Source organism: Pempheris klunzingeri, chromosome 1, assembly GCF_042242105.1.
Source record: "Pempheris klunzingeri isolate RE-2024b chromosome 1, fPemKlu1.hap1, whole genome shotgun sequence".
NCBI classification, from domain to species: Eukaryota; Metazoa; Chordata; class Actinopteri; order Acropomatiformes; family Pempheridae; genus Pempheris; species Pempheris klunzingeri.
In genome coordinates this window covers 6597661-6614361 of record NC_092012.1, presented here as the reverse complement: position 1 = coordinate 6614361, position 16701 = coordinate 6597661, and the positions used below count along the sequence as shown (strand labels likewise).

Sequence of the window (16701 nt, the reverse complement as noted above, 5' to 3'; positions counted from 1 at the left end):
GCAGTTTTTGATCTTTAAAACCACTTTATAAGAATGAGTTTTAAGACGACACTTTGGAAATAAAGTGTCATTTAAAAATCAGGATTTGAAATATAAACAAGCTCCTCTAAACCTACAGACCATAGAGAAGAATAAAGGTTTGATGTGTCTGAGTGCTACTGAAGTGGACACTTAAGGCCCAGTGAGAAGAATCGGACCAGAGGAAAAACCATATTTGGGCTATTTTAGAGAGACAGAATTGTAAACATTAGAAAGGCTCCAAATTCCAGTCGATGGATTAGTTAGTTTGTTTTTTTTAAACAAGAGATTCAGCAATATTAAATGAGGATTTCTAAAGAACTCCAAAATACCCATTCTGTTAAATCAAGACTCCAGACATGGCTGTAATGCTTAAACACCTTTATTGTGCCCAATCTGAACATACTCCACAACTGTAAGTAGCAGCAAACTTGGCAGACCACAATGAGGTAGACTTTCAAAACTCTAAAAAGCAGCTGGGCTAAAGGGACAACAAGCTCAGCATGACAAACCTAATGGATAAAGAAAAGACACTTTGTCTTTGGCACACAGCTTATTATGCATTTATGTCCAACTGGAACGGGAAGGCAAAAATGGGATAAGAAAGCATGGAATCATTTACTGGGGTCTACTCAAGCTCTGGATAGATTAATTTATCATCAGCTAAGTGGAAGTTCTTACATTCAACAGGAAACAAGCAGCTGTTCTAACATAGGCGTGTCCCCCTGCTGATGTACAAAAGTGATTAAAAACCACTGCCACCTCTCCAAACGTGCAAATTAAAAAGTGCAAAAATCAAACTATGTACAATCAAGTGTTCATTCACTCTACTCTAGTCTCAACGGGGTCCATCAGTTGCTTGAGAAATGATGGATTGCCAGCTGAAGCATATCCAGTACTATTGTTACACACATTTAATATAACTGGACCAACAAAGCAAGTTAAAGTAGTACTTCCAACATTTGTGCCCATTCAGTTGAAATTTGGGAGGGCAAATTAAAAAAGGAAAAAAAAAAAAAAAAAGCCACAGAAAAATGTATGAGAAAAGGAAAAATAAAAAGGGGGATTTTCCCATAAACAGCCGCCTGGTAGAATTCTGTTCAAAATTTTCATGTCATGACTTAAAACCGTTTGTGTACAAATTAGTAAAAAACTGCGTAAAAATGTCTGAAATGCGACTGGTTAAATGAAGCCCAACATTCAACTCCCAAAAGTAAGAAACACCAGTTGGCTTGCACAGGAAAAACGGATGCCAACTGGGGGTAGGGGGCGGGAGGGAGGGAGGGAGGAGGGGAAAAAAATAAAAATTTAAAGGCACTGTATGGCATTTGCCAATGAACGGCAATGAGACTTGCGTGATTGCTCTTCACTATGCAACACATGTAAACAAAAAAAGAAAAAAGAAATGGTATTTTCATCCACTTCTTAACCTTAGGCTGACTCCCAACTCTCTGTCTGGCCACAAGTCTGGGAAAATGCATAAGTGTGAAGGGCCCCTTGTCTTTCCCAACAAGGTCACTGTGCATAGTGCCACTGTGAACAACAGCAAAAATGTAGCAAGTGCAAAAGTGAACATTTTCTACAGTGATATCCCCAGTGCCTGGTGGAGTGCCATGGTGCCCTCAGACCGAGGGACCGCTGGCACACGTGCTCTCCTTGGCGGGCAGCCTCGCCCCGTCGAGAGGGGCTCTTCCTCTGGCCCTTCAGAGTGCTTGTATCCCTCTGCTCTAGCTGGAGTCCCTGTTCTTCTGGTTGCGCATGAGGGGCCGGTGGTTGCTCAAGATGTCCATGGAGTGCTGCCAGTGCCAGCAGGAGCGGCAGTAGTACTTGAAGCAGGCCTGCGTGTCAGAGAGAGTAAACTGCCTTAATTCATGACATGTCTGATGTTTGGAGAAAAACAAAACACTGATTTGTTTCAAATTAATTCATGCACAATAATTTAGGTTTTAATGTAAATTGGGTTAATTGTGTAGCACTGGCCACCATTTCCATCAGTAATAACATACTTCCCAAATTGCTGAAATATGGAAACCGCAGTGTCGCTACACTGAAGTCAGACGTCTCCACGGTCAATCAGGTTGTAAATAATACTTAGGACTGTAAAGACCTCAACCACTTATTGGGAGGTAAAACTGTGCACACCGATGTGCCGTTTTCTTATACAAAGAGGGTTTATTACTGACAAGTACAGTAGTTTGCAAAGCATTTTGCTAACCTGGATAAATGCTTGCATTTGATCTTATTTGTAGTTTTTCCTGATTTATCCAAGTAGTCTTAAAAAGGGCAATGTTAGAAAACAGGACTGCCCTTCAATGAACCACAATGTTATTTATTAAAACTGTAGTCCGCATCAAGTTTGATGCAGCAAGATCACGTCAGTGCATTTTAAGTGTGATAAACTTATTCAAAGTCGTTTTACTGAACTATTAACCATTTAGTGGATTCTTGCTTTTCATCAGGTATCATAACTGATATTGCCACACATTTAAAAAAGGTATGATACAAGTCTTACCTAAAAAAAAAAAAATCATCGCCAACACGAGTCAGGAGAAAACTATAATTGGAAGTTTCTGAAAATTTGATGATAATGATTCTTGATTTGTGATAATATACAAATCAGTGTGTGAAACAAGGAAGCAGAGTGTCATGAATTGTATTTTCAGTCCCCAAAGCAAGATATGACCAAGTACCAATGGCAGAAAGTGCTGGACCGACCCCAACCATCATCAACCATCAACATTTGTACAAATGAGTTTCCACGTACCTGATCTCTGCAGAAGAAAGGCCCTGGTTGGCGAAGGCAAACTTGACACATGGAGTCTTCCAGATAGGGGTCAATCTGGACCTGAGGGACACGGGCAAAGACATGCTACTTAACTGACAGCAGTCAGTGGAGGCTTTTCTTAAACTTTGCTTTAGTGCCTCGTTCAAGTGAGAACCTGATTAAGGACCTGGGATTAATAAACACCGTTCTAAGAGCATTTGTCCTTTACACGAAGATGTATTTAATATTCAAATAATGACAAAAGACTTATGAATACTGCTCAAATTGTAGATTTAATTGTTTCCAGCACATTTAATTAGTCACTTAAAAAGGCAGACAGTCCACAGCAGCAGCAGACACTGATGATACAGTGAGTGCAAAGAGTATGAGAGTATTTTCTGACCTTCTTTGTAAACTTGGGGGTTTTGATCTCCACAAAGGCTGCACACACAGCCTTCAGGTAACTGCGCTGATTGTTAAATGTGACACGTCCAGAGCCTGTGCACAAGACAAATGTAGATAATTCAGTTGAGATCCATTAAAAGAAGAAAAACTCTGCAGAGTAGGTTTGTATAACATTTGATAGCTTTCACAGTTCTTTCCTCAACTATTAAATGATTTACAGCTTAAATCCTTATGTCAAAGGATAAATTTACAAATTTGACACAACTCTACTAATTGATTTCAGGAGTTTTGTTATGAATGCCTGCATTTCTAACTTCTACATAAGGTTTCATTCATGCACCGTTTTTTAAAAATACAGTGCACGTGGACAGCTTTTGATTAAAAGTAAACAAGCAAACAAAGAAACCCCTGAAGAGTCCGACTTGTTGCCCAACCCTACAGCAGAGTCATGTGTCCCACATGCTGACCAGTATACTGAAGGTATACGCATCAGTAGGACTCTAGTTGCCTGCAGATATCTACAAATTGCATCCACATACAGAAGCAGAATTCTGTCTTTAGCGCGTTTCACTTAAAACAAACAAAAACCAAACAGGAAATCTGACCCTGCACTTGTGTTCTCACCTATGGGGTACTTGTGCTTGTCCGTGTCAATGCCAGCATACATGACTCCTCCAAACAGGTCGTTCATGATGCTGGCCAGCGCCTCAGCGTTCAGCATGCCATGCAGCGCACCAACAAACACCGTCTTACTGGGGTCCAAACGCTGGGCCGGGCAGCGCACGTAGTTACTGTCGGAGATCACCCAGGGGATCACCTGCACCTGTACAAGAAGAGTGTCACAGGAGTCAATTGACAGATTACCAATCTTGTTTTCCTGAAAAACTGTACTACCAGTAATTTTTTTTAATCAGGGATTGTCCCAATGAAGTTTTGGCCACGATCCCAGTTAGAGTCCTTTAATGTCATCAACTAAAAGAGTCTCATCTGATGCCTCCATTTACCCAAATGTTGATTTAATATGTATGACAACTGAAAAAAAATCCCATTTCTAAGCTTTGATGCAATGAGTAAAAGTGGAAATTTGGATTGGCTTGGAGCAACAAGTATTGGCAAGACTTTATACCTTAATTTAAGAAATAAACATGTTCTCTACAAACTACTAGTCATCAACTCATTTTGGATTTACCTGTAATAAATTAAACTACCCAACAGTTATTACAATATTTTATAAGCCTGTATGTTTTGAATGTAAACCTCTTGATTGTGAAGTAACTGGTGACTTCCCATTTCCCTCTGAGTAGAAACTTAACTAACTTAAAAAGGTCTTGAATATAAATGTAAAGCCAATTAGTCAACATACAGAGTTACATTCTGCCACTGACTGCAGTACATAATTGTGCCTCGCATGTTTAGTTTCTACTCACATCCTTGCATCGCATTCTGCGGCTGGACATCTTGAAATAGTACTCTCGGTTGTCCTCAGGGTGAAACGGGTCCTGGGAGCAGGCATGGAGCAGTGCCCGCACAGACTTTTCATTCTCAAACACCAGGTAAACATAGCCTAAAACATACAGCACATCCTTTAGGATATAGAAAATATGGTACACCCCATAATTTAGACTGACTGTGACTTTAATGAGGCTCCACCAGCGACTACTGTAAAGATCTATTACAAAAAGAGAGCCACACAGGCCACCAACTTAGATAAATTTGCAGTGTGACAAACTTAAAAGGCTTGATTCAGTTAATCATTTGTTTCAAAAAAAGCAAAAAATGTCCTCAATAAATTAGTGATAATGCTACCCTTGGCCCATCATCGTTGCCCGAATGGTCTTAGTTGAAAATTGTGTGCCAAGTCAAAATCAATACATCTTAAATTAAGAGAGGTATTTGCTGTGAAGCCTGCACAACAACAGATGAACAGCAGTCACATGGAGCTCAAACAGTCACTTGACAATATTTGCTCAGTCTAAGCAAAGCACAGCCTAAAAATAAAGGCCAGCAAATCAATACCTTTGGGAAATCAAACCCAGCCATTTTAAGCTTTTCCAAACTGACATTTACGACAGGTCTAATGCATTGTGAGGCATTTTGTTCACTGCCTGCATTTACCACCATTTTATGCTACATTTAAGCCGTAGTGTCAGCGTTAAGTCACTCTAGAGGCACAGTCAAATTCACCAGCATGCCATGTGCTCACCTCAGTGCCACCATGAAGAAAAAAATATAAGATTGCCTACCAGCTTGTCGTTACCTTTGGCCACATTACCTTTGGGAGGACAGCGAGGGTGCTTCCCATCCTTACCCGGCCACTCCACAGTCAGAGGGCCGTAGCCACTGAAGGTGTTGATCAGGCCAGCTGAAATAAAGGATGACCGAGTGATGTGACAAAGAGTACATTTAGCAGAAGTCTTTCGTAATATCAGCTCAACTACTTATTAATACATCCATTTTTAATGGGTGTTGCTGTGGGATGTCATTTAGGCAGCTTAAAAGTACTTGATGCACAATCATCTATCATTTTATTTCTATTAAACTGTAAAGATAAACATTCCTTATAGCCTCATTTGTACCAAAAATCACATCAGTTTTGCTTCTTGTAGACTTCTAGTCACTAAAAAGTTGAAATCTCAGTTTTCACATGACCAAGGCCAAAACCTACACAGTAAGATTAAAGCTGTGGGTACCTTCTGTGATGTCCCAGGGCACGCCACCAAGAAAGACCTTGCAGGAGTACAGAGGATCCTTGTTGTTTCTGGGAGGCAGCTGACCACTCCAGGTGAATGTGGCCTCATTCACAGCTGATGAGTCCAGAACAAACGTGGTATTAAGTTAAATTTAGTCACTTCTATGCAAAGTCTCCATAACTACTGTGTATACCACTAAAGCTGAGCCACAAGACCTTCAAGAAGGGTAGAACAGTGAGGGGTCAGATTTACCTGCAGCCTGTCGGTGCAGACGGGCCTCCCTCTCAATACTGAATGTATCATCCGACTGGTCAAGCACATCCGCACCAGGCCACGGAGAGCCGGTGCGCCAGCGCCGGGAAATGGCTGAGGAGGCGGGGCTGGCACTGGATGGTGGCGTAAGAGGAGAGCTGGAGTCCTGGGGGTCCAGACGGGAGCCCAGTCGAAGCAGATCCTTCTGCATGTTTGTTGTGAGATAAGGCAGGGGAGGGGAAATCCGCAAAGTCGACTGGAGAGAAAGACATGTCCAGACAACAGTATCTTACTGGAGAAATGAGGACCGATTTAGGAAAAATCAACAGGGTATAGAGTCTGAGCTATAATTACTAGAAAGTCTTAAAGCCAGCACAAATAAAAAGAAAACACTGACTGGGTTGTTGAACCTCAACTGCAAAGTTCAGCAATTTCCACAGAGAAGCAGATTGGAAAGTATCAGGACTAAAAAACTAGTTTGAAGGCTTAATTAGTGTTGGATTTCTGTTCTGACAAGAAACTCAGCCTGCCATTATTCACATCACACACTCACTCTTCATTGCAACACTAAAACACATCTCTTTATGATCAGAGGCATACCAAAGCTATCAGTGCTCTGCTCACTCCTTTGCAGCAGACCAGCTGCCACATTGAAAGCTATGCTGACATTTGCTGCAACCGATGCTGCCACCATTATGGCTGCTGCTGTATGTATAGCATTTATAAGCCCTACCTCCACCTGTAGGCTCCAAGTCCAGCTTCCCCTGGGAAGGAGGAGCTTGGTGCTTTAAGAATTAATGTTATAGTCTAGACACCATATTCCAGCATTGTGCATATCCTCATAATCCATTCTACACAAGATGGGCGACTGACCCAATTCTCTTTATATTGCATTTTTCAAGACAATTTTAAGCTACTGTGCTTAAAACTACTAATGCCCTTAGAGTTCAACTGAAAAAACTGAATCAAATCAGAGAATTTGAATAGTATCTGTATGATAGATAGCATAACTGTAGATCGTAAACATACAGCAAGGGTGGAATAGGTGCTCATCAGAAAGAAAAGGCACCAAACTAATATACTTGCAGAGAAAAGTAGGAATATGAACACATAAGCTATACATAAACGGCCCGAGCTACCATTTGATCATTGATAACTACACAGCCTTGCTGTCCAATCAGCCTTCATTTGCCCCTCTAGGTCTGAGACAAATTTCCACTTGCAGAATAACCATCATGTGCCTTACCAGCATGTCACAGAGGTGGTCTGAGCCTGAGCTGAAGCCGCTGGTCTCAGAGTCTTCAGGACTACTAGAGCGAGAGTCCAAAAAGGAGCTCGAGTCCAGACGGTTTGCCATGCGCGCCATGCTGGGGAACTTCTCCAAGAAGTCAGCAGTCATGCTCATTGACTCAGGGGGCAGGTAGCCTGGGGGCTTCCCAAGGATGCTACTGAAGGGACTGTTCAGTATACCTAGCACTGGAAACACAGGACAATTACACTATTCTTAGGGGACTCATTTGATCTGTACAAGTAGCCATGGTGACATTAGTCCTTAGTTTGTTTGACAGTCTGTTTCACAAGTGGATGAGCTAACAGATGAAAATGGGGTGTGTGCTGAATCTACAGAGCCATATTGATTTGTCATGAGGCATGCTGAATTGCAACTTCACATTCCTAAAATGTTATCTTCCTTTGCTCATCCAGTTGCAAAACAGCCTCTCAAGGAATAAAGAAAATGTTGTTAGTGGGCTGAATCTACAGACACTCAGTTTGAGAGAACTGAAAGGCTGCAATGCAAACTCAAGCATCCAAAATTTGCACATAGAAAGAAAAAAAGGATACTTGATGTGCAAGTTGGCTGCCAACAGCAACACAAGTGCCAAAGTCAGCGCTTGATGCACTTTCATTTTTACATTCCATGTTTTGCAACTTGACTGCTACTATTCTGAAACAATGGTGTCACATAAGACGCATCTTTCCCTTTAGCAGAATCACTGGAAGCCAATTCGTCAAACACCTCTCAGAGTCTAGTGGCTGCCAAGCAGCAATTACTTAAGTATTAACCAGCATCTTCCTTCCTTTTGATAACCAAGTGAGTCAGCTGGCAGCTGTGATATGTACTACGTGGCCTGTGACAGTGTATGTGAGGCTGAGGGGATTATTCAACTGTAGGCCGCATTCAACGCTCTGTCCCACTTTGTTGCGGGCCCAGTTTAGAAAGCTCTAAATGAAGTTGTGCCGGGTAGGTTTGGACTTTGGGTGATAAAACTATAGCACTACAAATGGGTCACGACAAGCGGGACATGATTAGTCGACAGTGCCTCTCCAAAGAGACACTTTTGGGATGAATGTCAGACAGCGCAAATGTCAGAGGTTACATCATTCACATTTATGCATGTTAAGCAGCTAAGTGGGACTGTCGGTCCAGTTTTCTAGTTTGTATCCAATCAAACCTTTGCACTCAGACATCCTGCCATCAGTGTGGTCAACAGGTAACAAATTTAGAAAAGGACACTGCTTCTTCATTAAAAAAATAAAAATAAAGCTTTCTTATGTTTGGGGACAGAAAAGTAGCTTCACTGGATTGTTTTTGTGCCTGCTGGGTTGCTAGAGATGCAGCAAAGCAAAACTGCTACATCATCCTCCCTGGTGACGCTACAGCCTGTTCCCACACAGACAGCTGTTTATGACCAACCATCACACATTTCAATATAAAACAGGGCTGCATAAATCTCAGACAACCTCTGATGTTACAACGTTTACTGTAATAAATCCAAGTAAATGGAGTCATGGAGAGACCTAATAAACTCTTGGGAAAACAACCACCACACCAAACAGAACTACGATTGTTTTTGTTTTGAAGGTTGGAGATTTTGTGACCATTTCTAAAATACATTCAGGTAAACAGAAATCTGGTACTTACTGGAGGGTGAGCTGGTCTGAACCTGGGAGGGGGAGGTGTGTGTGTCCGTCTCCTGGCTGCTCCAGGGTCGGTCCCAGCCAGACAGCCGGAGAGACTGGAGGCCCAGGCCCAGGTCTGTGACACCCGGTGGGCCCCTGGATGACTGCATCTCCTGGGAGCTGGGCATGCCACCACAGTTGGGAAAGAGCATCCTCCTGCTGCCCACCGCAGCCAGCTCCGACTCTTTTCGGTCCAAGATCCAGTTCAGGGATGTAGGAAAAGAGGGGAGAGGAAGTGTTAAGACAGCTAAAAGAGAACCGTTTCAGTCTGCGTTACATAGAAAAGGGCACGGAGAGATTATACACAACTGTTTCTCAACACGATCTCATTTAAAAAAAAAAAAAATTAAAAAAAAAAAAATTAAAACTTCCCTCATCACACTCCCCCTACCCTGGCTGACGGGGGAGCTAACCTGCTGCCTCTGTGCTCGGTGAAACTGCCATGCATCTCCGTCCGCATCACTGACCCACCTAGCAGCATGTGACATGGCTGCTGATGCACTCGCACACCCCTGCTAATGACATCAGCTTTCCCCCACCTCCCTGCTTCCTTGCCTAACAACTGTGTAATGAAAAATTCCTGTCGGAGCTACTGGCTTGTTGATAGAAGTATTCCTCTCTCTGTCAGGCACAGCACGTCTACGAAGCGGTGGGGAGACAGCCGCCACTGTTACTGCTACTGCTGCTGCTGCTGCTGCTGCTGCTGCTTACTGTGCCTATCCTTGTTTCCTGAACGAGCTGGCAGAGGCTGGAGGGAGGGGGAGGCGAGGGGCAGAGCTACAGTGGCATGGTGGGAGGCAGCATGGGAGATATGAGCGAATGACTCAGCAGACTTTATTAAAAAAAGAACTTCCGACTTGCGGATGCTCAATAAACACAAAACTGGATTACTATTGTACACATTGGTTGGTATATTCCTGATTTTTTTTTTGTGCCTTAACAAACAGTGAAGAAAAAAAAAAAAAGGCATGCAGAGCCTCGCTGTATAGCAGAAGCAGCTGACTGATCAGATGTTGAGGACTGAGCGATTTGCACCGCCAGCTCCTCCCTTCGCTCTCCAGGCTTGGAAAGCATCCAGCTGCCAGCTACAGCCCTGATTCAGCAACACCAAGCTGGAGTGGTGGAGCAGGGAGGCCACACCAGAAGTTTAGCTCAGTTTGCATCAAGACACAACTCACTTTCACTTAAAACTCAAACATTAGTGTTATACTGCCGCTCATGTCAAGCTGAGTAAAACCTTCATATCAGAACTTGTATACAGTCATCTAGACCGAGTCACAAGTGCAGACATGCCTTAAGAGCAAATTAATTCAAGGAAGGGACTCGGGTGCTGTGCTGAGCGTAATCTTGGCAAACCTCACTCTTGGGGGGGAAAAAAAAAAAAAAAACACTTGAAGTGCTGCAATGCTGCAGACCAGCGATGCAGCATGAATCAGCTGCTGGCACAACTGGTAATGTCAAGGTGAATGAGGTTTAACAGATGGCAATTCTGGCAGAGAAAGTGAAAGGGGCTCTATTGACAGGGATGCACCTTTTCATGTTAGAAAGAAAATCCATACAGCGGTGCTGTAGCTTACGTTAAGGGTAATTTTATGGGTTTTGGTCTGAATGTGTAGCTGCAAGAACAGAAACTATAAACCAGCAGCAGGAGAATCCAAGAGTGTCGGGGCCAAAGCTACCTGAGGTCACATCCTCTACTAGAAGTTTTTAGGAAACTGGTAAGATGTCACCTTCACTACAAGTGAAACTTAGACACTGTGGATATTTTCAGACAGTGTGTGTCTTCGGCACTAAGCACCAGTAATCAGCACTGCGTGAGCCAATTGATTAGAGACTGAATTACCAACAATTCTTCATAAGAGTAATTGACCAAGATCTTAAGATTAAGAAAAAAGTCAAACATTCTCCATTTTCAGCTTCTTAGATGTGGAGATTTACTCCCCCTTTGTTTTATCATCATTACAAGTTAAATATCTGTTTTTTCTGACTTTTGGTCAGAGATATGAGATTTAAAGGGAATATTCAATCTTCCAAATCAACTAATTTAAACATATAACATAAACTAGATTATTGATGTGTGCTCAAAGGGGTAAGGGTCACTAGAGGGGCCTGACTTGAATTCATCCCGGTAACAAACATGGATGTTTTGCAGCCAAGTCGACCTGCAGCAGAGTGAAGCATGAACCGGACTTTACCACACAGCAGGTCAGACTTACCCTTGGAGTTATTCGGTGTGGTGCACACACCGGTGAAGTCCAGAGCGTTGCCCAGCATGGTGTTCATCCTGCGGAAGATGTCCGCGTTGCTGCAGGTGGAGAGGGCCGGAGAGTCGGAGTCCGGGCTGTCCGGCCTGCGGGGGTCGTTTCTCTGCAGAGGGACACCGAGAGCAGAGGAGAAACTAATCCTGAATTCATGCTAAAAGCTAAACAAAAGGTTAAGACACACGAGGAAGAGGGAAAACCTATTTTTAAACCATTATTAAACACTTCTGGTGACTTTTTTTGGGTAGGAATTAACATTTAAGAGTCTAGAGGAGACGTCGGTGGTAGTTTCATGACACACAAAAGGTCAAATGATAACGTTAGACGTGGCCCAAACTAATTTAATTCACCAAGTTAATTTCTTTTTTTGCACTCACCAGGGAAAACGCCATGATGTGAACTGACAGCCTATGAGAAATGTCACAATAATAGCCGCTGGCTGCAATAAAAGGTCATATTTATGAAGACTACCAGCAGCTAATTAGTCTCAATTTAGGGAACGTGTGCTCGGCGAATGGCTGCGGCTCGTGGGCCTCACTGTGTTCACGTGCCCCACATCAAAGAGCACGCCGCAGAAATACAAAAGTCACGTGACAAAATATATTTATGGAGATGCATTTAAAACCAACACAGAAAATGGCCAGTTAAAGTATTTCTGCTTTGTTCATGTGTTAGATTGTATTATTAATATTTTCTGAAAGAACAAAATATGTTTTGCACTTTCAAATTTTATACTCCAAGTGTGCAAGTATTTACTGTCCAATGCATTCTGGGATACAGTATCCAAAACAAATACTATAATATACTGTACTAATACCTATAAGATGTATATGAAGTGTGCTTCTGTTCTGGGGCATTTTGATATTTAGGTATTAAAAATATAGCCATTTGCAACTTACCTCCCCCATGAGTGAAGGCTTTTCCCGTCAGTTAATCAATATCTGAAATATTACCATTTGGTTTCACTTAATTTGTTTGTTTAAATTGATAATCAGAGGCCTGGAACCAGGTTAGTGTCTTACTATTGTGATTCATTATTCATTCATTTCAATACAGGTAATGTGAAAGTGTATCAGCATGTTTTTTTTTAACCTTTATTCATTCATTCAGATGTTTCACTAAGAGCTAAGATTTATTTTCCAAAAAAAAAAACTTGATCACTATGACCATGAACACTTGACTGTGGAGATTGTTTGGATTCACCAAGGCAGCATACAATTATTATAGTTGTCGTGATTCAGGATTCAAAATTCAAGGTTTTGTCTCTGAACTGATACAATATCCGGACTGCTTAATGAAATACAGTTGCTCTCCCCTCCATTTTATGCACAGAAAATATATAGCACAGATATTCCAATGTTTAAATTAGAACTTAAGAATGGATGTTTTCAACCACATTTGCAGATAATGGAAGCTACATTACCTGTGAGGAAGAGTGAGCATTGACTTGCATTACATTTGGATTGTATGCCTCTTTCAGAGCCAGAACTGGTCACAACAATGTCATTCCTATGTTTCCACAGCCCGATAAGCAGTGGTGGGATGTAACTAAGTACATTTACTTAAGTACTACTTGCATATTTTTGAGGATGTTGACGATGTTACTTTGATTTATACTCCACTACATTTTAGAGGCAAATGTTGTACTTTTTTCTTCACAATATTTATTTAAATGCTTTGATTACTAGTTACTTTGCAGAGTTGGATTATTATCAAGCCACCTGGCAGTGCATAATGTATCAGCAGCATCATCAGTGATGTTTACACATTGATCATGAATTATAATCCAAAAAGTTGAATATACATTATTCTGAAATGAGACATTCTGCATAATGAGTACATTTACTTTTGAGGCGATATGTATATTTTGATGCTAATACTTCTGTATTTTTGCTTGAGTAAAGCTTTGACTGCAGGGCTTCTATATGTAACAGAGTATTTATGTGGTTTTTCTACTTTTACCAGGTAAATGCTCTGAGCACTTCCTCCACCACTGCTGATAAGGTTGGGGTCAGGTGTGCGACTCTTTCTTTTTCACTCTGTCCACCAGGAAGTGGTCAGTGAATGTCATGTATGACCGTCCACACTGTGCAAATCCTTTACCTGCATGCTGAACAAATATGGGGTTATTGTAGATGCTTCTCCCTCATGTGGGGATTTAAGTTTTCCAGTTAATTGCGTCGAGTAGAGCTGGCATTTAATAAGACAGGCTTTGTGAGAACGTAATCAGGGTCCAGAGCTGTCACTTAACTGAATTTAAGACAGTATGAAATGAAAAGTTATTGATCCACCTGCAATAAATGCAGTTACAGAGAGCAGAGAGTTTAAACACTTTGAACTTGTAATATAAACAGTGTTGGTTGGAAAACTGGAAAACTTTGATCACAAATTAGATTGCAAATATATTACTATGCTACATACTCATATATTATTTACATATATATTCATAGATTATTCATTTTGGATTCTGTGCTCTAAAAATATGAAGCAGCGTATGTTTGTGTGTGAGCAGAGATGCACCTTCCTTCAGTCTTTTACTGCAGTGTGAGGACTTGTGATGCTGTTTGATGGTTCCATGTAATCTCTGTGGTGGATTCCTGTGTTCCCATGACAGATCAGCTTCTCTGCACCTGCTTCAGGCCTGTTGTCATGTGAAAGTTGGGCCAGTAGAGGGCGACAACGTCCTGCTGTAAAAAGATCCTCAGGCCTCATTCAGGGAGCTTCCTGCTGTTTTATTGCTGAAACAAAAGAAGCTGTTTTATTTCCCTTTATTCTCTCTTTCGGCCACATTCAAACACTTATGAATATGGCATACTTTCAAAACTTTGCTGTGGAAGAGATACAGAGCTGATTTTTTAGTAGTACCAATGAGATTAAGCACAATTGTGATTGGTTTATAATGTATTGTTTACATAAGAGGCAGTACTTATACTATATTTAAACATATGTATAAGTATACTAGTATATATATATATCTTACAGAAGTTTTTTCCCCTCACACTTCTCTGACCAGTACTGTTTTCATTTTAACAATCTACAAATATGGATGCTTTAGATTTTACTGCATATTGCATCAGGACCCCAATGCTGGTTTTAAGCTAATCCATTTATACTTTTGGGTTTCATCCATTAAGATAATTTCTTAGAAATCACAGAGCTACTCTTACATTGTGATATTTTGCTCTAATAAATTGACTGACTTGATGGGAATGTCTTCATTTTGTGGTAGAAACTGTTGGTCCCTCACAGACCCACTGCAGACTGGGAGGACAACAATTGTAGATAAAGGAAACTGTAGGATAAATACAGGGAAATTGTATTTTATAGAGAGCACACTTGTGCATCTCTCTCGGAGGCCATTAAAAATCCAATTTAGAGACATTTCTGAGAACACAAAATATTAAATACATAAGGCATATTCTATTTTTCAGGCACAGACTTGTCTGCAGATGAAAACGGCAGAGAAAGGGGAATGTTTTGCCTTCCATTCTGTAACATCCCCACCTTCACACACTATTGATTTCATGTCAATCCAAATATTCTGTGATGTTAAATGACCCGTTTGTTTTTTTTTTTCTCCATGAAGGGCAAGTGGCTGATTCTTGAGAACTGGCTTCTTCTGAACGCTCTCTTAGTTTGGGTTTTAATCCTCTGCATTTAAATGATCACTTATCTTAGTCAGCATCCATTGTAGAGTCCCCCCCTTAGATAATGAAAAGCATTATGCCCCACCTATGGATGATTTTCAAATTTGCTGTAGCAAATGTCCAAAAACAGTGAACATGTTTCTTAGAGTGATGTCTTTAAATGTCTTGTTTGACCAACAATTAAAAAGACCCAAATATACTCACCCTACAACTACAAAACCCAAAGAGAAAAAAAAAAAATTCTCACAAGAGACTGATAAGTTAATCTTCCAACAGGTTTCCAGTCAGGTGAATGGAAAACATAAGGCACAGTGCAAAAACAATCTTGATTTTGATTAGATTGTCAAAAAAGAATAAATTTAAAATAAACATTTCAACCTATAACATTAGAACTTTAACTTAAAGCTAAAACTCAGACATTAATGTAAAGATTTAAGTATAAGTCTGCCACAGATTAAACCATCATTGGGTATTTAAATATTATGAAAAGCAACATCTGACGCAATACCAACCATGTACAGCATACACCACAGCTTAATTGGCACAATATGGACAAATGTTTACAGTTAAGCACAGGGACCGTCACCACGACAATTAAGCAGCTGGTTGTATTGAGGAGTCACTTAAGAGTCCCTCGAGGAGCCGACATGGTTGGTTGAGCAGAGCATCTTACCAGCTTATGAGGGCAGAGTGTGGAGGTCAGCTGCACGCATGATGCAAAGAGACACTAATGCAATGGCGCATTACAAATGAAAAGTTGGCATGAATTATTGATGTCAACATCTGATGTCCACAGACTGATATTCATGGGGTTAGCGTACAGTGTCAGAGCATCAGTTAACGTCGATTGGCCGCAGCGATTAATGACAGATGCCCAAACAGAAATGCATTCACTTTTTATTCATAAGATGGGAATATTTTTTACATCTTATGCACAGCAGATACAAAGACAAACATGTTTCTAAACCACAAACTAAATTCCTCCATCACTCTAATCCTGCTTCCCATTTCAAAATGGCCCCCCCCAAAAAAGCAACCCTTTACGTTTGTAGTCCAGTTTCACATTCTGAAAGATCGTTTTACAGCAATCTTATTTTAGCAGAATGGCACAAGCCACGTTCAGAATATTTCCATTTTGACAGATACCCACTTCCCCTTTAAACAAATTGCACTTTTTTCTTCTTTAAAACTACGTCAACAGGATTATAGGATCAAAAAGTAACACCAAAAACACAAGAGACGACTAAACATCCAACTTATACAGGTTCATTATTTAGTTGCACAAAAATGCATAAATATACATTACGCAATAAGTACAAAAATATTTGTACTTTCCTTTGCTCAAATAATGACAGACATTGATATGATCATAAGGACTGGGGTTGTCATAGAACGTAGGGATGCATTCACAAGGTCCATGCGAGATAAGCCATTTACACAACAGCCTAGCTTTCACAGAGGTAAGACCAAGGTTCTACAGGAAAACAAAACATTTCGCTGTCTAGGCCAAGGTAAAGAGGCAACACAAACACTAAGAAAATTAGGATACACAGAACTCTGCGTTCTAAATTCATGCCAAAAAGACTAACATGCAAAGACTCTTAACGCTTCTAAACCTCCCAGGAGCAGCGGTAACCCATGGAAGGACTAGCTTAACAACGGTAACTTCAGTTTGTCAATTTTCCTCAGCAATTATGATCCAT

The 16701-nt window shown here is 41.0% G+C and overlaps 1 protein-coding gene across 2 annotated transcripts; it reads right to left on the bottom strand.

The window, feature by feature from the left end:
* Nucleotides 1-1280: 1280 nt before the first annotated feature.
* Nucleotides 1281-11769, bottom strand: cpeb1b (cytoplasmic polyadenylation element binding protein 1b). Of its 2 annotated transcripts, XM_070827827.1 has the most exons (12): nt 11729-11769; nt 11307-11457; nt 9053-9274; nt 7376-7605; nt 6130-6385; nt 5878-5991; nt 5460-5549; nt 4615-4751; nt 3812-4010; nt 3186-3280; nt 2783-2863; nt 1281-1856 (listed from the first exon to the last, which is right to left on the bottom strand). In XM_070827827.1, exons 1-12 carry the CDS (start codon nt 11741-11743, stop codon nt 1746-1748), a joined length of 1701 nt encoding a protein of 566 aa, XP_070683928.1. In that variant the 5' UTR covers nt 11744-11769; the 3' UTR covers nt 1281-1745. The 2 variants fall into 2 exon arrangements, with proteins under 2 accessions (XP_070683928.1, XP_070683936.1); XM_070827835.1 differs by lacking the exons at nt 11307-11457; nt 11729-11769 and adding an exon at nt 9504-9770.
* Nucleotides 11770-16701: the final 4932 nt, after the last annotated feature.